The sequence below is a fragment of the Thalassophryne amazonica genome, chromosome 1, assembly GCF_902500255.1.
Source record: "Thalassophryne amazonica chromosome 1, fThaAma1.1, whole genome shotgun sequence".
NCBI classification, from domain to species: domain Eukaryota; kingdom Metazoa; phylum Chordata; class Actinopteri; order Batrachoidiformes; family Batrachoididae; genus Thalassophryne; species Thalassophryne amazonica.
The window spans coordinates 158,040,956-158,063,157 of NC_047103.1; the positions used below are offsets into that span (position 1 = coordinate 158,040,956).

General features: G+C 39.9%; 1 protein-coding gene across 1 annotated transcript in view; it reads right to left on the minus strand.

The window, feature by feature from the left end:
- The window catches only part of mrpl39 (mitochondrial ribosomal protein L39), a 30,318-nt gene extending 9,303 nt beyond the window's left edge, over window positions 1-21,015 (minus strand). Inside the window, exons 1-3 of the mRNA XM_034177294.1 lie at window positions 20,859-21,015; window positions 4,758-4,964; window positions 450-589 (exon numbers count right to left, since the gene is read on the minus strand). Of these exons, the coding sequence (XP_034033185.1) occupies window positions 450-589; window positions 4,758-4,964; window positions 20,859-20,895 (384 nt within the window). The 5' untranslated portion in view covers window positions 20,896-21,015. The remainder of the gene's footprint in view (window positions 1-449; window positions 590-4,757; window positions 4,965-20,858) is intronic.
- Window positions 21,016-22,202: the final 1,187 nt, after the last annotated feature.

The following is a 22,202-nucleotide window of genomic DNA, read 5'->3' on the forward strand; positions in this document are numbered from 1 at the left end:
GAATGTTCTCGATCTGGCTAGATGTTTGAGTTCTTTGGGTGTTGCTGAGCTCGAAACTGTGTTGCTTCTGTTTTACAATGTACAAATTGTTGAATTGGTGATTTATAAAGATACTGCCATCTAACTGTGGCCTCCTTTGCTTGCACTGACACCTCTTTGGACCTCATACTGAAGTGTTCCAATGAACAGTTTCCAAATGTGAGACTTGGAAGTAACTCAAAATTGTATTTGCTTAATTAGCTATGGAGTAATGATGGAACAGGCCACACACGGCAATGAAACTGCTTGTCAGCCAAATGTCCAATTACTTATGGCCAATGAAAATGGAGGGACTGTGTATAAAAATGGTAGTAATTTCTAAAGGGTTATTAATGGGATATTTTTCTTAAATCTCTGAAAGCTTAAAGTCCACAAACAGCTTGTGGAATAAAGTAAAGTGGCAGTGATACCTGGTTGACCAGTGTTGGGTCACTGTCTTTGAATGTGAGCAGAGTCATCGAGCAAGAGTGGGTGAGGGGCTGGTGGAGCGGCCACGGCTCCCCGTCCACCAGGGCCAGAGCCGAGTTGGTCACATGATGCTCTGTCAAGTCTGTGGGACGCACAGAGGAGTTTATCAGAGTGCAAATCAAATATTTAGTTTGAGCGCAACTTGTCAGGAGCATTCAGGTTCTGGGCCTGACAGATTGTGGAAAACTGACCCCCCCATCTCTTAGTCACTGAGCAGTTTCACTGGTTCAGGATCAGCGTTATGTGCCTTGTTCAAGGGCAACCAATGGGGCTAATGAGGGAGAAGCAAGTATTGACTAAATAAGTTACTATATACAGCTGTGTTCAAAATAATAGTGTTTTAAAAAGTGAGAAACTCAAAATCCTTAAAATAACTTATTTCTATACATGGAAATTCATTGGAAACGCTGCACATTCTATTATCAAAACATGAAATATTTATCTAGTGTGTTATTTGCAGAAAGTGAAGAAAAAAAATATTAGGCTGTTAAAAAAAATTGCTTTTTTTTTTTTTTTTTACAAACTCAAACATTAACTGTATAAACTGAAAAATGCTTTAGGATTCATCTTTCCTGTGAATCTAATATTTAGTTGTATAACCACTGTGTCTGATAAATGCTTCACATCTGTGTTGCATGGAGTTGAAAACTTCTGCTATCTGTGAACAGGTATTCCAGCTCAAGATGACTGGACTACATTCTACAATTCCTCTACATTTACTGGCTTTGCCGCAGAAACAGCATTTTTGATGTCACCCCACAAGTTTTCTATCGGATTTAGGTCCCAGGACTGGGCTGGCCACTCCATAACGTTAATCTTGTTGGGCTGGAACCAAGATGCTGCTTGCTTGCTGGTGTGTTTGGTGCGTTGTTGTCTTGTTGAAACACCCATTTCAAGGGCATTTCCTCTTCAGCATAAAGGCCCGGTCACACGGCACTTAAAGGGCAACGAAGCCCAAACGAAATAAGGAATTTGGACTTTCGTTGGCATCGTTTAACCTTCGCGCAGCTTCGCTCCTGCAGCTGGTGCTTCATCAGGATTTTTAAACTGTCAAAAAATATGAACGAATGCTGCCGAAAACCTCAATTCGTCCATATTTCAGTTTGAGAGTTCTTGATCTTTTTTAATTGTTTGCTTAATTTTTGTAGCGTTAGCATTTAGTTTGACTTTGTTCGATCAGTCAAATGTTTTCATACAGTGCAGAAGTCAGTTTATGAGCGCTGCTGCTGCTGCCGCTGTGTTCATGTACCATCGGAAACTACAGGGCAAGCAGCTTGTTTCTTGGTTTTTTGTTTTTTTTTAATCTGGGTGGCAAATATTTGCACAAAAACAATAAAGTTTGTCAGTTTGAACATTAAATCTCATCTTTGTGGTGTATTCAATTGAATATAGGTTGAAGAGGATTTGCAAATCATTGTATTCAGTTTTAATTTACATTTTACACCATGTCCCATCTTCACTGGAATTGGAGTTGTAATTGTTAAAGTACTCACAGGTAACTTTGGACTTTCTTTGATCGCCCAAGAGCTGATCTTTGGCTGAGTCTTTGCCATTCTGTTGATTCTTCAATCCATTCAAATGGTGGTTTTCTGTTTTCTTCTAAGTCTTTCTGGTTTTGTTGCCATTTTAAAGCATTTGAGATCATTCTGGCTGAGCAGCCTATTTTCTGCACTTCTTCGTGTTTTCCCCTCTCCAATCACTTTTTCAATCAAAGTACACTGGTCTTCTGAACAATGTCTGGAATGACCCATTTTTCTCAGATGTTCAGAGAGAAATGCACATTTGCTGCCTTCATACTTAAATAAGGGGCAAAGAAAGAAAAATGCAGACACTGCTATTTTTTGAACAGCCTAATTATACTTTTCTTCACTTTCTGCAAATTATTAACAAATTTGACAAATTTTTTGTCATGTATTGATTTAAAATAGAATGTGCAGTGTTGCCAATGAATATCCATGTACAGAAATAAAAGCTATTTTAAGCATTTTGAGTTTTTTTTTTTAAACACTACTATTATTTTGAACCCAACTGTATTAAACCCGCCAGTCTGGTGATTGAGTCCTATTTTAAGTGCAATTTGCCAATGTTAATGCAACACTGCCTGCAACAGTACAGAAAGAAAGCAAAGGTAAAGTGAAAAATATGCAGCATTAGTTAGAATTAACTAAAAATCATCATGTAGCAGAGATTCATCTTACAACAAACTGAATAAATTAAACATTTTCTGATAACCAGAGTGTCTGATTATACTCGACTTTCTCTAATATTATTTGTTGATAGTCTTCTTTGGACATCGTCGTAAACTTAACCTTTGAGTTTTTTAAAGCCATCTAAACAACAAACCCAAAAGTTCTGAACATATGATGACCGTACACTCTTTACTTTGCACCAACTGACAGAAAGCCTCTAATATATAAAAAGTAATAAAATAACAAGGGAAATTAGTGTTCCTCAAGTTTACACATTAAACACACTGATAAATCTTGACAAGCAGGATTTTAAGTAACATTTCTCAAAATGCTTGTTTCAGGAAGACAACAAGCCACTTCCTCAGATTAACTTTTCCAATGCTGAAAAATTATGTAAAGTAACTGGAATGACTGAAAAAAAATTGAGAAGGGGGGTTAGATTTGGCACCACTGTTGTCCCTGATCTTATCAAAATGCACATGGTGTCAACAGACTGAATCACTACATGCAGTTATTGCCAAAACAGATTTTTATTTAATTTAATTTTGCACAAAAAGTATAAATTCCAACGATTTTCTAAATACTGGCAAAAAAAAAAAGACGAAGAAGAAAAAAGAATTCTCCATCTTCACCTCTTCCTGTTCTGTGTGGGTGTCTGACCCACTAACACGCCATTTCATGTGCATTTTATGCACAAGTCTGTGGCAGTTGTCATGGCAACACAAAAGCCAGCGCCACCAGGACAATCGATCAATTCCTCTGCTCGTCACTGCTAAAATTACAAAGACTTTAAAATTCAAATTATTCCTAAAAAAGTGATATCAGGAAGTGAAGTCCCCCACCAAGAAAAAGTTAGACTTCTGACCATATCCGCTGTACTGAGAATTAGAAAACATTACAAATGCCTGTGCAGGGTGACCCCCCCCACCTCCTGCACAATAACTCCTGGGATAGTCTCCAACCTCACCGTGACCCTTCACAGGACAAAGCAAGTTCAGAAAATGAAGGAATGAAAAACACCGCAAACTCATCTTACAGGGGGCTGTGCACGCCCACAGTCTGCTCAAGCACTAAAGTATTAATGCCTGCTTCTGGAAAAAAGGAAAATGTTTCTGGACTCCAGAAGTCAGAAATGGGCTTTGCTGTGCCATTTTATAGATTAAACAATGATTAACAGCAGCTTATTTTATTATGAATTATAGCAGTTGCTGCAGTAATCCAGCTTTGTAAAACAAAGCAGACACTTCAATCTGGGCTCCTCGTTGTGTGATTTTTAAAATATCTTTTATAGTGAAAGATAGTTTATAGTGACTACACAGAGAAAAGCGATTGATCATCACTCCTGACAAGGCAAAATTACAGATGTACTGTTATAAGGTTTACCTATTTAAATTAAAGAACTGGTTCATCAGTTGGTTTTAACCTCAGTCACATTAAACTATAAAGCCCACGACCGCTCGATTCACCTTTGGCAGCTGTATTGCAGTTTTCAAAAACTGCAGAAAAAGAAATTTATGGGTGCAGCAGAGTTGAAAAATGAAATGAAGTGTTATCTTTCCAAACCTTAAAATTGTATGGTGTCATTCCTACATTTGTGCACGCTTACTTACAAGTTACATTTCTGATGATATCAAATTTCTATTAGAACTAATTACTGCACATTATACCCACAGGAAACAAACTGACCAGATCTGTTTTCCAAGGCTGATATAAAAAAGTATATTAGAAAAATTCAACAAACCGGCCACACTTCAGACATTTTTGTGATGCCAAGAAAGAAAGAAAGAAAAAAAAAGAAAAAAAAAAAAAAAAAGAACACCGTCAGCATCAATTTATTTCTATTTTGAGCACATGGTGAATTTTTAACATCCAGACGGCCGCTCTGTTGGCTCTCATGGAATGATTCCCTTAAATAATTTTTCACAAATAAGCCAATCATCTAAGCTGAAACGAGCATTCAGAGGCTTGGTTGCTAACAGTACTATAATATGACTGTGGCTGTTAAAAAGTGAACTTCTCCCTTTACAGCTGCAGCTCACATTCTGTCCCCGGGTCACTTACGTTTGGCACAGCTCAGTGGTGTGGACATCCCTTTGTTCATGATCAGCACGGTGCCCTCCAACCCTGGACCCTGCATGGCCACCTCAATCTTCTCGATGCGAGGGTAAAGAGCTCTTTGTCTGGACTGTTCTCTGGAGAAAACAGTGTTACGATGGCAGTAGATCTCAGCATTCATCGGACGCACAGCCGCTGTGGCAGAAGCAAAACCTGTGGAACAGAGAGGACAAGACCAGAGTCTTTCTTAGGAAGAAACTGCATTTGCATCACATGCCAATGCATTTATTTCTGACAAAATTTAGAAAAAAAAAACAAAGTGTTGCAGAAAGTGATAAAGGCCGAATTCAGACTCAGATGATCATCAAAATTTAGGCTCAGTGTTCTCCTTAAAATAATCATTGCAGCCAGCAAATATAATAAGTAGGTGATTATTTAACTACAGGCACTATTGGCCTTGTAAATGTAATTTCCACCACACCATTGCCTTACAATATAAAGCGCCTTGGGGCAACAGTTTGTTGTGATTTGGCGCTATATACATGTGCTCTGATGTCACTGTTTATCTCCATAGAAACTACCCAAACAATCTTTCATACAAACTGTTTAGGGACATTACAGTGTTGTGGTGGAAATTACGGCAATAGTGTGGGACAACTACATTTTGTTTAAAAAAAATCACAACAGTTGTATGACATTGAATACCCCAATTATGTTTTGATTATTTTACTGATATTTTATTCAGAGATATTGTAAAACATTAGAAAAAAAACGTTTCTTTACCATTCATTTTTATCATTGAAGATCAAAAGTCTGGGTGTGGGACAAGCACAAAACGGCAATATTTGCATATAATGATGCTGAAAAAAGGTGAAAAAGTCATCATAGACTACTAGAACAAATTTCTTAACACACTTTCATTGTAAAAATAACTATAAAAGTGTGAAATTTCCCCTTTTTTCCTGTTTTTCATACAATATGATCAAAGGACATAATAAGTGCCCGTAGTCAAAGAATCACCCAAAAATGAAATCAGTTCAGAATTCTTACAGACAAGAAAAACATCTTGGGCATAAATAATGTCCCAGAACCACACATGAAATCTTCAAAATATCTAGATTTGTTCGCCCATCAGCCCAAAATCGAAAGATTCATAGTCCATACAAGTGGAGTCAGAGGGGCTCGTTCTAAGTCTTACAACAGGATCAAGCCCCTCATCGATAGCCGACTTGGAATGATATCAGTGGAAAATGGTGTTGCCAAAACAGATGAATGTTAATGTAAAATGGTAATCGCTTAAAGAGTTGCGTTAAAAACCAGACAGTCCTCATGATATTTTTTGAAAATCCAGTGATGAAAAGAAGCAGTTTACTTTGAGGGTTTTAGCTTTGCTTAGCATTAGATGGAATAAATCTGGCGTGCCCAATTGGTAATTGCAGTCGACCAGTCAATTGCAGGCTGAGTTCCAGTCAACTGCATGTGTAAATAAATAAATAAATCTCACACACTTCTATGTGCGCAAGCACATGGTCAAAAGACGAAAAAATACAATGGAGCGAGTGGATACTACAGTGACAGAAGCTAAAAAATCTAAGACATTTTCATTCAGAGTGGGAGGAGGATCATTTTTTCATTTATTTGAATGCCACGTCCATCTGTCTTTTCTGCAATGCAAATGTGGCTACCAAAAAAAGGGAATTTTGAGCGGCATTTCAAGAGCTACAATGCAAAACCAAAAAGTCCAGGAATTGAAAAGTCCGCTAGCAGCACAACAGTCTGTAAATATGGAAGACATGATAGATGTGGCTAACAAGACTGTGTGTTCTGTTTGGGCCCGGAGTCTGCAGAGGCGATTATTCTGTGTGCAGCTGGAGGAGACAAGTGCAGAACACAAAGATGCACAGAGGAAAATTTCTGGAATGGTTTTCTGAATTGTTGCCTGAAATTAAAGAATTTCTGGAATGTTCAATCCATGCTGAATATGCATAGTTAGAAGACAATCAGGGGCTCTTGGATTTAGCCTTTCTCACTGATCTGACTGACAAGCTCAAGGACAAACACATCGTCAACATAATCAGCTCCATGAACATGTTTGAAAGCAGGTTACACCTGCTATCCAGCAGGTTGCAACAGTATGACCTGCGGAACTTTCCACACATTGGCACAGAACTTAAGCGTCAGGGAAAAGACTGTACTGAGCTTGAGAGCGCACGTTATGATGATCAAGTGCAGAGCAACTTGTCAGAATTTGACAGGAGCTTCACTGACTTTGCTTCCAATGATCCTGTTGTCAGTTTTCCGTTTTCCATTTGGGGATGTGGATTGTATAACGTCCAAAGTGGCATCACTCTTTAACCTGGATAGCTGTGCTATTGAGAATGAGATCCTCACACTGAAAAATGACACTTAGCTCAAATTCAGAGCAGCACCTGGCATGAATGCCCAATTCTGGAATGTAATGCAGAAAGAGAAGTACCCCAACCTCAGTGAAAGTGAAAAGTTGAACTCAGAAATATCTTTTAAATATAAATAAATAAAAGCCTTTTAGGGGAGGTGATGGTTTAGTGGTTAAGCGTTTGGCTCAAGACCAGAGGACCCTTGGTTCAAATCCTAGCCTGACTGTAAAAAAAATCAATAAGGGTGCTTGGGCAAGGTCTTTAATCCCCAAGTCGCTCCCGGTGTGTAGTAAGTGCCTTGTATGGCATCACCCTGACAACGGGGTGAATGTAAGGTATTATTTTAAAGCTCTTTGATAGTCTGATGCAGATGTAAAAGCGCTATATAAATGCAGTCCATTTACCATTTAGTCTCCAGGTTGAAAATCTCAGTGTTCCACTTTAAGGTGTCCCTGCTGTGAAATCGTCAATACTTGTTCAAAGATGCAGCATACAACTTCCCCAATCCTATACGGCTTAATACAGTAAAACTTGCATCCAATGGATTCGGGTGGGCTAGTGAATATTATCTGTTATCATCGAAATCCACTATGTGTGTGTAACGGATTAGTTACAGTCAGGAGGCACCGAATGAATTACGGGGAATCCCCAGCACCAATTAGGCTTACGTATTTACTTGATTAAATGCCTGAACTGGGGACCTGCCTCATTTAATGACCAGGTCCAAACTTGGTCTGAAAAAATTAACGCCTGCCTTAAATAAGCACCAGGTAATATATGCATTAAAAAGATTACAGGTGTTCAAGCCTATTTTTTGTAAGTCCGCTGCGGAGTGGTACCTTAAAATCCTAAAGCCCGATTCATGCTTCTACAACTCCACAACTCTGTGGCCATGCAATGACGTTGACATGCACGTGACCCCCCCCCCCAAGTTCTCAGTCACATTGGTGGGTGTCTTAATGCAATTTGTCGCAGAAACTGTGGCTTTTTTGTGGATCAATTTCCCCAGTGAGCTCCACGTCTTTATACAATCATCATCTTAATTTTCTTTTTCTGTAATTATTGTATGGCTTTTGCCTTACAATATAAAGCGCCTTGGGGCGACTGTTTGTTATTTGGCACTATATAAATAAAATTGATTTGATCTTCCAAAGCAACAGCATGGTACATGCAATTTCCATCCATGAATTTCAGGTCATTTGAGTGTCTTTTTCTGACTGTGTTGCAAAGTTGGTCATATTTGTGGACTTTTCTGCCAAACATACATTAGTGTTCAGAATAATAGTAGTGCTATGTGACTAAAAAGATTAATCCAGGTTTTGAGTATATTTCTTATTGTTACATGGGAAACAAGGTACCAGTAGATTCAGTAGATTTTCACAAATCCAATAAGACCAAGCATTCGTGATATGCACACTGTTAAGGCTATGAAATTGGGCTATTAGTAAAAAAAAGTAGAAAAGGGGGTGTTCAAAATAACAGTAGCATCTGCTGTTGATGCTACAAACTCAAAACTATTATGTTCAAACTGCTTTTTTTTAGCAATCCTGTGAATCACTAAACTAGTATTTAGTTGTATAATCACAGTTTTTCATGATTTCTTCACATCTGCGAGGCATGGAGTCAACCAACTTGTGGCACCTTTCAGCTGTTATTCCACTCCAAGATTCTTTAACAACATTGCACAATACATTCACATTTCTTGGTTTTGCTTCAGAAACAGCTTTTTTGATGACACCTCACAAGTTCTCAATTCAGGGATGAGATTGGCAAATTCGATTTTCAGAGGAAAATAAGCCAGGGTCCAGGGGGCCATAGGCCCCGGCGGGTCCAGGGCGGAGCCCTGGCCAGGGGGTCTGAAGCCAAAGCATTTTTGCTGTTTTAAAACATGTAAATTGCACTAAAATGATACTAAAAACTACTATAAATGCCAGGTGTTCATATCTATAATTCACACTGTAAACCCTTACTAAGACCATCTACTGTACATGTGTATTTTTGTGACCAAAATATTTTTTCATAACTACACTTACTTGATTTTCAGCATTCTCCACTTTCAGCATGGCACACTTGTCAACAAACATACATGTACATGTATAATCCAATGTTCTATGTCAATTGAACTGTCAGACTTATAAGGTTTATATTAGTCGATGTGATCTCCACCTATAACACTGTCATCACGTGTATACATGTATATAATATACACACACATACATGTACAAGTATATACGTATAATTTCAATGTTCTAGCACACTACAATAACGTCAAAATGTCTGTTTACATAATCCACTGACTGTGTGTGTGTGTGTGTGTGTGTGTGTAACACCGAAGAAAGGGTGGGAGAAACGCATATATAACCTTTGCGCTGATTTGGTCATAAGCTTTGTAATAACCAATGAAAATGTACGTAGGTAATAGCTTCGACTGCGCTTCGATACCGTCTCGGTTTTTATGATTTGTTGGAGGGAAAACTACCGAATATTGGAAGTTGAAAGACTGCACAGTTACCTCCCTTACACTACATGCTCATTGTGCACCTACTTCATACTGGTCACTGTCAACACAGCATTACTTCTGCGTTCGGCTGACTGACAGACTGATCGAACTTGCTGCATTGGCGATAAACAAAGATCACTCAGTGTTCTGAATAGATGACAATTTTATTAAACAAAAGGGCCTGTCACAGTGGCGTATTCTATCAGACTCCATCTTCTACCGCTTAGTCCAATTAAGGGTCAAGGGGGGCTGGAGCCTATCCCAGCAGTCAGAGCGCAAGGCGGGGTACACCCAGGACAGGACGCTAGTCTGTCGCAGGGCCACAAATAGACAAACAAACACAGACACACCCACACACACACCTACGGACAATTTTAAAGATTGCACTCCACCTAACCCACATGTCTTTGGATGTGGGAGGAAACCGGAGCACCCGGAGGAAACCCACGCAAACACGGGGAGAACACGCAAACTCCACACAGAAAGGCCACGGGAATTGAACCCACAACCTTCTCGCTGTGAGGCAACAGTGCTAACCACTAAGCCACCGTGCTGCCCCTCTATCAGACTACTTAAAATAAAATAAACCCGCTCTCTCTCCTCTATCAGACTCCTTAAAATAAAACCACTCTCGCGCACGCACGCTCTCCCTCTCTCTGTGTGTCTAATCAGAGCTGCGACTCTTTAAAATAAACGTGCACTCGCTACATGTCGGTGCGCTCATCAAACGCCCTGATCGATCAGTCTGATCAAAGCTGAAAAGAGGTGTGACTCTAAAATAAACGTGCACTCGCCGAATAAAAAAATAAAATAATAATAATAATAATGTTAAATGACTGTTTTTGAGCAGCACCACACCATGCAGCAGAGCGCACTTCCACAAAGGCAGAAAAATAGCACTGAAACTGGTGCAGCATGGCACACACGACTGTGTGCACATTAAAACGCGAACACACGCAGCTGCAAGTATGAACGAACACTGTTAAAGGCTGAGTACGCGCGTATTTCAGCCGTATTTAAATGAAACACAACACTGCAATGAGCAGCTCTACGAATATGCTACTGTGAAAGCCCCTAAAGGTACTCCTGGCAATTTTTTTTGCATTCTTACCCCCCACCCCCCTAAAATTTTCTCAACGGATTTGGACGTTTCACAAAATCGACCCCCGGAACTGTCAAATCTGCGGAAAAATCTCATCCCTGTCAATTGGATTTAGGTCCGGGGATTGGGCAGGCCACTCCAAAACATTAATTTTGTTGGTTTGGAACCAAGATTTTGCTGGTTTACTAGTGTGCTTGGGGTCATTGTCTTCTTAAAACACCCATTTCAAGGGCATGTCCTCTTCAGCATAAGGCAACATGACCTCTTCAAGTATTTTGACATATCCAAACTGATCCATGATACGTGGTATGCGATATAGGCCCAACACCATAGTAGGAGAAACATGTCCATATCATGATGCTTGCACCACCATGCTTCACTGTCTTCACTATGAACTGTGGTTTGAATTCAGAGTTTGGGGGTCGTCCCACAACTGTCTGTGGCCCTTGGACCCAAAAAGAACAATTTTAATCTCAGCAGTCCACAAAATATTCCTCCATTTCTCTTTAGGCCAGTTGATGTGTTCTTTGGCAAATTGTAACCTCTTCTGTACATGTCTTACAGAGGGACTTTGCGGGGGATTCTTGCAAATAAATTAGCTTCACACAGGTGTCTTCTAACTGTCACAGCACTTACAGGTAACTCCAGACTGTCTTTGCTCATCCTGGAGCTGATCAATGGGTGAGCCTTTCCCATTCTGGTTATTCTTCTATCCATTTTGATGGTTGTTTTCAGTTTTCTTCCACGCTTCTCTGGTTTTTTGTCCATTTTAAAAGCATTGGAGATCATTGTAGATGAACAGCCTATAATTTTTTGCACCTGCGTACAAGTTTTCCCCTCTCCAATCAACGTTTTAATCAAACTACATTGTTCTTCTGAACAATGTCTTGAACATCCCATTTTACTCAGGCTTTCAAAGAGAAAAGCATGTTCAACAGGTGCTGGCTTCATCCTTAAATAGGGGACACCTGATTCATACCTGTTTGTTCCACAAAATTGACGAACTCACTAACTGAATGCCACACTACTATTATTGTGAACACCCCCTTTTCTACTTTTTTTTTTTTTTTTTTTTTACTAATAGCCCAATTTTATAGCCTTAAGAGTGTGCATATCATGAATGCTTGGTCTTGTTGGATTTGTGAGAATCTACTGAATCTACTGGTACCTTGTTTCCCATGTAACAATAAGAAATATACTCAAAACCTGTATTAATCTTTTTAGTCACATAGCACTGCTATTATTCTGAACACTACTGTATTTGATCGATGATCAAAATGTAATCCAAATAGCACTGCAAAAACTATTAAAATATGACAGGAGAGGAAGGTGTGAAAACGTAAAAGTGACAAATCACAGCCCTTGACGTCTCTGTCATTAAAGCAGGTGCACATCAAGCTATGGGGAGGGTTTGCAGCCACGCAGAGGGCTCTGTGGCAACAAGTGCTTGTCTTTGGTCTGACTCTGTGGTATAACTCACAAACTCGCAGCTTAAAGCAGATAACCCGTAAGTTGGAGAGGAAATGGTGTCTCACTAATTTAGAAGATCTTCACTTAGCCTGGAAAAAGAGTCTGTTGCTCTATAAAAAAAAGCCCTCCATAAAGCTAGGACATCTTACTACTCATCACTAATTGAAGAAAATAAGAACAACCCCAGGTTTCTTTTCAGCACTGTAGCCAGGCTGACAAAGAGTCAGAGCTCTATTGAGCCGAGTATTCCTTTAACTTTAACTAGTAATGACTTCATGACTTTCTTTGCTAATAAAATTTTAACTATTAGACAAAAAATTACTCATAACCATCCCAAAGACGTATCGTTATCTTTGGCTGCTTTCAGTGATGCCGGTATTTGGTTAGACTATTTCTCTCCGATTGTTCTGTCTGAGTTATTTTCATTAGTTACTTCCTCCAAACCATCAACATGTCTATTAGACCCCATTCCTACCAGGCTGCTCAAGGAAGCCCTACCATTAATTAATGCTTCGATCTTAAATATGATCAATCTATCTTTATTAGTTGGCTATGTACCACAGGCTTTTAAGGTGGCAGTAATTAATCCATTACTTAAAAAGCCATCACTTGACCCAGCTATCTTAGCTAATTATAGGCCAATCTCCAACATTCCTTTTCTCTCAAAAATTCTTCAAAGGGTAGTTGTAATACAGCTAACTGATCATCTGCAGAGGAATGGTCTATTTGAAGAGTTTCAGTCAGGGTTTAGAATTCATCATAGTACAGAAACAGCATTAGTGAAGGTTACAAATGATCTTCTTATGGCCTCAGACAGTGGACTCATCTCTGTGCTTGTTCTGTTAGACCTCAGTGCTGCTTTTGATACTGTTGACCATAAAATTTTATTACAGAGATTAGAGCATGCCATAGGTATTAAAGACACTGCGCTGCGGTGGTTTGAATCATATTTATCTAATAGACTACAATTTGTTCATGTAAATGGGCAATCTTCTTCACAGACTAAGGTTAATTTTGGAGTTCCACAAGGTTCTGTGCTAGGACCAATTTTATTCACTTTATACATGTTTCCCTTAGGCAGTATTATTAGATGGCATTGCTTAAATTTAAATTGTTACGCAGATGATACCCAGCTTTATCTATCCATGAAGCCAGAGGACACATACCAATTAGCTAAACTGCACGATTGTCTTACAGACATAAAGACATGGATGACCTCTAATTTCCTGCTTTTAAACTCAGATAAAACTGAAGTTATTGTACTTGGCCCCACAAATCTTAGAAACATGGTGTCTAACCAGATCCTTACTCTGGATGGCATTACCCTGACCTCTAGTAATACTGTGAGAAATCTTGGAGTCATTTTTGATCAGGATATGTCATTCAATGCGCATATTAAACAAATATGTAGGACTGCTTTTTTGCATTTGTGCAATATCTCTAAAATTAGAAAGGTCTTTTCTTACTTCTTACTTATAAGGTTTTGAATAATCAGGTCCCATCTTATCTTAGGGACCTCATAGTACCATATCACCCCAATAGAGCGCTTCACTCTCAGACTGCAGGCTTACTTGTAGTTCCTAGGGTTTGTAAGAGTAGAATGGGAGGCAGAGCCTTCAGCTTTCAGGCTCCTCTCCTGTGGAACCAGCTCCCAATTTGGATCAAGGAGACAGACACCCTCTCTACTTTTAAGATTAGGCTTAAAACTTTCCTTTTTGCTAAAGCTTATAGTTAGGGCTGGATCAGGTGACCCTGAACCATCCCTTAGTTATGCTGCTATAGACTTAGACTGCTGGGGGGTTCCCATGATGCACTGAGTGTTTCTTTCTCTTTTTGCTCTGTATGCACCACTCTGCATTTAATCATTAGTGATTGATCTCTGCTCCCCTCCACAGCATGTCTTTTTCCTGGTTCTCTCCCTCAGCCCCAACCAGTCCCAGCAGAAGACTGCCCCTCCCTGAGCCTGGCTCTGCTGGAGGTTTCTTCCTGTTAAAAGGGAGTTTTTCCTTCCCACTGTTGCCAAGTGCTTGCTCACAGGGGGTCGTTTTGACCGTTGGGGTTTTTCTGTAATTAATGTATGGCCTTGCCTTACAATATAAAGCGCCTTGGGGCAACTGTTTGTTGTGATTTGGCGCTATATAAATAAAATTGATTTGATTTGTTTTGCCACACCCAGGGATATGCGTGAAACAATATGATATTACAGTGCAGGCAGCAAGCAACATTTTGTTAAGAATCACTGGCCTTGAATGTCTGGCCTTGAAAGTCCTGTCTCATTTCGGCATCGGGTCTGAGCACAGTTTGAAAAAAATAAACGGCTGGGTTTTTTTTATTAAGGAAATACGGTACCCACTTCCTGCGAATTGGCGAGTGTCAGTGCTGAACATCATTTTGCACCTCTCTTGTGACTGGGCAATCACAGACTGCTCTGTCTGGTACATGCAGGGGGAGTTTTATTTGAAATACAGTGGGGAAAATAAGTATTTGACCCCCTGTCAGTTTTGCAGGTTTTCCTACCTACAAAGAATGTAATCTGTAATTTTTATCGTAGGTACACTTCAACTGTGAGAGACAGAATTAAAAAAAAAAAATCCAGACAATCACATTATATGGTTTTTAAATAATTAATTTGCATTTTATTGAATAAAATAAGTATTTGACCCCCTACCAACCAGCAAGAATTCTGGCTCTCACAGACCTGTTAATTTTTCTTAAGAAGCCCTCTTATTCTGCACTCTTTACCTGTATTAATTGTACCTGTTTGAACTTTTTACCTGTATAAAAGATACCTGTTCACATACTCAATCACACTCCAACCTGTCCACCATAGCCAAGACCAAAGAGCTGTCTAAAGACACCAGGGACAAAACTGTAGACCTGCACAAGGCTGGGATGGACTACAGGACAACAGACAAGCAGCTTGGTAGAAGACAAGAACTGTTATGATTATTTATTAGAAAGTGGAAGAAACACAAGATGACTGTCAATCTCCCTCAGTCTGGGATTCCATGCAAGATCTCACTTTGTGGGGTAAGGATCAAATCAATTTTATTTATATAGCGCCAAATCACAACAAACACTTGCCCCAAGGCGCTTTATATTGTAAGGCAAAGCCATACAATAATTACGGAAAAACCCCAACGGTCAAAACGACCCCCTGTGAGCAAGCACTTGGCGACAGTGGGAAGGAAAAACTCCCTTTTAACAGGAAGAAACCTCCAGCAGAACCAGGCTCAGGGAGAGGCAGTCTTCTGCTGCGACTGGTTGGGGCTGAGGGAGAGAACCAGGAAAAAGACATGCTGTGGAGGGGAGCAGAGATCAATCACTAATGATTAAATGCAGAGTGGTGCATACAGAGCAAAAAGACAAAGAAACACTCAGTGCATCATGGGAACCCCCCAGCAGTCTAAGTCTATAGCAGCATAACTAAGGGATGGTTCAGGGTCACCTGATCCAGCCCTAACTATAAGCTTTAGCAAAAGGAAAGTTTTAAGCCTAATCTTAAAAGTAGAGAGGGTGTCTGTCTCCCTGATCCGAATTGGGAGCTGGTTCCAGAGGAGAGGAGCCTGAAAGCTGAAGGCTCTGCCTCCCATTCTACTCTTAAAAACCCTAGGAACTACAAGTAAGCCTGCAGTCTGAGAGCGAAGCACTCTATTGGGGTGATATGGTACAATGAGGTCCCTAAGATAAGATGGCACCTGATTATTCAAAACCTTATAAGTAAGAAGAAGAATTTTAAATTCTATTCTAGAATTAACAGGAAGCCAATGAAGAGAGGCCAATATGGGTGAAATATGCTCTCTCCTTCTAGTCCCCGTCAGTACTCTAGCTGCAGCGTTTTGAATTAACTGAAGGCTTTTCAGGGAACTTTTAGGACAAGCTGATAATAATGAATTACAACAGTCCAGCCTAGAGGAAATAAATGCATGAATTAGTTTTTCAGCATCACTCTGAGACAAGACCTTTCTAATTTTAAAGATATTGCGCAAATGCAAAAAAAGCAGTCCTACATATTTGTTTAATATGTGCATTGAATGACATATCCTGATCAAAAATGACTCCAAGATTTCTCACAGTATTATCAGAGGTCAGGGTAATGCCATCCAGAGTAAGGATCTGGTTAGACACCATGTTTCTAAGATTTGTGGGGCCAAGTACAATAACTTCACTTTTATCTGAGTTTAAAAGCAGGAAATTAGAGGTCATCCATGTCTTTATGTCTGTAAGACAATCCTGCAGTTTAGCTAATTGGTGTGTGTCCTCTGGCTTCATGGATAGATAAAGCTGGGTATCATCTGCGTAACAATGAAAATTTAAGCAATGCTGTCTAATAATACTGCCTAAGGGAAGCATGTATAAAGTGAATAAAATTGGTCCTAGCACAGAACCTTGTGGAACTCCATAATTAACCTTAGTCTGTGAAGAAGATTCCCCATTTACATGAACAAATTGTAATCTATTAGATAAATATGATTCAAACCACCGCAGCGCAGTGCCTTTAATACCTATGGCATGCTCTAATCTCTGTAATAAAATTTTATGGTCAACAGTATCAAAAGCAGCACTGAGGTCTAACAGAACAAGCACAGAGATGAGTCCACTGTCTGAGGCCATAAGAAGATCATTTGTAACCTTCACTAATGCTGTTTCTGTACTATAATGAATTCTAAACCCTGACTGAAACTCTTCAAATAGACCATTCCTCTGCAGATGATCAGTTAGCTGTTTTACAACTACCCTTTCAAGAATTTTTGAGAGAAAAGGAAGGTTGGAGATTGGCCTATAATTAGCTAAGATAGCTGGGTCAAGTGATGGCTTTTTAAGCCTGTGGTACATAGCCAACTAATAAAGATAGATTGATCATATTTAAGATCGAAGCATTAATTAATGGTAGGACTTCCTTGAGCAGCCTGGTAGGAATGGCGTCTAATAGACATGTTGATGGTTTGGAGGAAGTAACTAATGAAAATAACTCAGACAGAACAATCGGAGAGAAAGAGTCTAACCAAATACCGGCATCACTAAAAGCAGCCAAAGAGAACGATATGTCTTTGGGATGGTTATGAGTAATTTTTTGTCTAATAGTTAAAATTTTATTAGCAAAGAAAGTCATGAAGTCATTACTAGTTAAAGTTAAAGGAATACTTGGCTCAATAGAGCTCTGACTCTTTGTCAGCCTGGCTACAGTGCTGAAAAGAAACCTGGGGTTGTTCTTATTTTCTTCAATTAGCGATGAGTAGTAAGATGTCCTAGCTTTACGGAGGGCTTTTTTATAGAGCAACAGACTCTTTTTCCAGGCTAAATGAAGATCTTCTAAATTAGTGAGACGCCATTTCCTCTCCAACTTACGGGTTATCTGCTTTAAGCTGCGAGTTTGTGAGTTATACCACGGAGTCAGGCACTTCTGATTTAAGGCTCTCTTTTTCAGAGGAGCTACAGCATCCAAAGTTGTCCTCAATGAGGATATAAAACTATTGACGAGATACTCTATCTCACTCACAGAGTTTAGGTAGCTACTCTGTCCTGTGTTGGTATATGGCATTGGAGAACATAAAGAAGGAATCATATCCTTAAACCTAGTTACAGCGCTTTCTGAAAGACTTCTACTGTAATGAAACTTATTCCCCACTGCTGGGTAGTCCATCAGAGTAAATGTAAATGTTATTAAGAAATGATAAGACAGAAGGGGGTTTTCAGGGAATACTGTTAAGTCTTCAATTTCCATACCATAAGTCAGAACAAGATCTAAGGTATGATTAAAGTGGTGGGTGGACTCATTTACATTTTGAGCAAATCGACTCTAACAATAGATTAAATGCAGTGTTGAGACTGTCATTCTCAGCATCTGTGTGGATGTTAAAATCGCCCACTATAATTATCTTATCTGAGCTAAGCACTAAGTCAGACAAAAGGTCTGAAAATTCACAGAGAAACTCACAGTAACGACCAGGTGGACGATAGATATCAACAAATAAAACTGGTTTTTGGGACTTCCAATTTGGATGCACAAGACTAAGAGTCAAGCTTTCAAATGAATTAAAGCTCTGTCTGGGTTTTTGATTAATTAATAAGCTGGAGTGGAAGATTGCTGCTAATCCTCCGCTTCGGCCCGTGCTACGAGTGTTCTGGCAGTTAGTGTGACTCGGGGGTGTTGACTCATTTAAACTAACATATTCATCCTGCTGTAACCAGGTTTCTGTAAGGCAGAATAAATCAATATGTTGATCAATTATTATATCATTTACTAACAGGGACTTAGAAGAGAGAGATCTAATATTTAATAGACCACATTTAACTGTTTTAGTCTGTGGTGCAGTTGAAGGTGCTATATTATTTTTTCTTTTTGAATTTTTATGCTTAAATATATTTTTGCTGGTTATTGGTGGTCTGGGAGCAGGCACCGTCTCTACAGGGATGGGGTAATGAGGGGATGGCAGGGGGAGAGAAGCTGCAGAGAGGTGTGTAAGACTACAACTCTGCTTCCTGGTCCCTCCATCCAAAGTGGGATGGATGCCATCTCTCCTAACAAGACCAGGTTTTCCACAAGAAGCTTTGCCAATTATCTATGAAGCCCACCTCATTTTTTGGACACCACTCAGACAGCCAGCAATTCAAGGAGAACATGCGGCTAAACATGTCACTCCCGGTCCGATTGGGGAGGAGCCCAGAGAAAACTACAGAGGGTAATAAGGATGATTCTGAGAAAGCTCAGAACTACACAGAAGGACCTGGTCAATGACCTGAAGAGAGCTGGGACCACGGTCACAAAGATTACATTAGTAACACATGATGCTGTCATGATTTAAAATCCTGCAGGGCAGCAACATCCCCCTGCTCAAGCCAGCACATGTCCAGGCCCGTTTGAAGTTCACCAGCGACCATCTGGATGATCCAGAGGAGGCATGGGAGAAGGTCATGTGGTCAGATGAGACCAGAATAGAGCTTTTTAGAATCAACTCCACTTACCATGTTTAGAGGATGAGAACAACCCCAAGAAAACGATCCCAACCATGAAGCATGGGGGTGGAAACATCATACTCTGGGGGTGCTCTTCTGCAAAGGGAACAGGACGCCTGCACCGTATTGAAGGGAGGATGGATGGGGTCATGTATTGCGAGATTCTGGCAAACAACCTCCTTCCCTCAGTAAGAGCATTGAAGATGGGTCATGGCTGGGTCTTCCAGCATGACAATGACCCCAAACACACAGCCAGGGCAACTAAGGAGGGGCTCCGTAAGAAGTATTTCAAGGTCCTGGAATGGCCTGGCCAGTCTCCAGACCTGAACTCAATAGAAAATCTTTGGAGGGAGCTGACACTCCAAACCTGTAACATCTGGAGATCTGTATAGAGAAGTGGACCAAAATCCCTGTTGCAGTGTGTGTAAACTTGGTCAAGAACTACAGGAAACGTCTGACCTCTGTAATGGCAGACAAATGTTTCTGTACCAATTGTTAAGCTCTGTTTTTCTAGGGGGTCAAATACTTATTTTATGCAATAAAATGCTAATTATTTAAAAATCATACAATGTGATTTACTGGATTTTTTTTTTAGATTCTGTCTCTCACAGTTGAAGTGTACCTATCATAAAAATTATAGACCTCTCCATTCTTTGTAGGTGGGAAAACCTGCAAAACTGACAGGGGGTCAAATACTTATTTTCCCCACTGTACACTGTTCTCGTTTTGTTTGGCTTCTGTGTCAGTGTGACTGGGGCTTTACAAACCAGAAATTGTCCCTTAAGGATCTCAGACAAAGTCGTGCACCTCGAGAGTTCACGATATTTGAAAGGAAGTGATTCCATAGCCGTTAACATTGATTGCCGGCAACAAAGAGCATTGCTTTCTGTAGCGTCTCAGCCGATTTGAAACGCAAAGCCACTGGATACGGTCTACAGTCAAAACATATAAATAAACAGCAAAAACTGTAAAAGCCATTGCATCCAAATATTTAGTCATGGGACAGAAAAATAATCAACAATAGTTCATACTTTCATGGGGTTACTAAAGGAAAACACCAAAGTTTGTCTGATTGCAGCATCTCAAATGTGAGAATCTGACACTTGTCTCAGTCTGTAACAAGCAATTTGACAATTTAAACATTTCCATTCAGACAATGAAATTGGCTCTTCTTTCAATTACTGTCATCACCAGAGGTGGATGATTTCAGCTTCAGAGAGTGAAAGTTCTACCACCCACAAAACCAGCTGATTCTGATTAGTTCAATTTAAACCAGGCAGGTAGATGAGTTAATGAGTGAAATCAGGTGGATCCTAAAACCCGTTTTAGGTGCACATGTAGAATAAACACATGGTGGGACTTTTACTCACTGAAGCCAGGATTATCCACCTCCCATCACTAAAACTTTTTACTTAAAAATAAATAATAATCATGACTTGTAGCCCTAGTCACCGCTATAATGTCGTGAATGTAGGAGCTAAATTGTTAGTTTAGATTATGCTAACTGCAAGCTTACGTGGTTTTGATAACGCAGTACTACACCTATTCTGTGGTATAATGTAAGAGTTTTAAGGGGTTTAACCGGCCAGAGAAATGTCCCAGCAAGTTCATTTATGATCCACGTTGACGCCAAAACTTGAGCGCTAGCGAAATTAGCTGGCATGCTAACTTTAACTACTTACCGCGCTGAATAACTTGACAAAGACTCCTGCTCGACATAATGAAAATTATATTTTACAGCCACATCTAATGCTCAAAAACGTTTAAAATATATATATAAAAAAAAATGTATATGTCCGTTACTGAAGGACGCTGTGAGTGACTGTCGCGTGTGCAACTCGTATTTGAGTCCGGGTAGAAACAGACGTTCCAGTCAATTCCAGCAGGCGTCGCTGCTTCTGCTTCTTCGTCCACTGATCCCTATGCACTGATCGATCAGTGTTCTTCGTCTTTGTCGCACGCTGCTCAGAGTGCCGCTCTCATTAGCTTGTCATAAGCTAAGCTAAGCTGAGCCATGGTTTCCACTGTTTATCAATTTCATAATTTGGCCGCCGAGCCAACCTGTTTTCATGTTGTGGATATATTTTGAATTTTTAGTTTAAAGGACTTTACATGACTAAGCATTGCATTGCTGCTTGCACTGTCCATGGGGTGCTTGTGTCTGACACTTTGCGTCTGTGTAACTGTGCGCACAGCGTCTGTGCAGTTGACTTGAGATGTGTTCATCATTAAACTTGGAATTCATTTTTGAAACAATGCCTTATGTAAATACTTATTGACGTTTTGGGTTTAGGCCAAGCCAAGTAGGCTACCAGACTTGCACTGAATGTGTATGTGTGTGTGTGTGTGTGGCGCTGCACTGCAGCTTGCATTATCCATGAAGAGTACTTGTGTCTGACGTGTTGCGTCTGTGTGCTCACTTTGCCAGTGCTGTAGGCTAAGTGATAACGTTGCTTGCGATGTCCAAACGAGGCACACTTTTTCAAACGGTGTATTATAATACCTACACCTTACCTACAACCCCAAAGGTTGGGCCCGTCTGATTTTTTCTGGGCCCACCCGTTTTATGATTTCTGCCTACGCCCCTGCTAAGTGTAGATAAAGAAAGTAATCCCTGAAGTGTTAAACCGGTCTGTCCTAGTGTTCTCACAGAATACTTCACTGTCTGTTATATGCTTGGCATTCCAGTAACACGTGCTCCAAATGTTTTCCCTGTTTTCCAAAGACGTTGAGAGTATGATTAAAACCTGTGTGACCTATACATATTCCAAGATTTGTTTGAACAAGCGATTCTTAGACTTACAGACAATATTTTATTGGATACATCTCATGTACTTTACTCTGAATATATTTTATTTGACTCTGGAAGGAGGTACAGTCCAGTTCCTCTTCATAAATATAATCGATAAAAACACTCATGTACAGTTGTATGTAAAGGTTTGGGCACCCCGATGATTTCCATGATTTTCCTTTATAAATAATATTGGTTGTTTGGATCAGCAATTTCAGTTAAATGTATCATATAG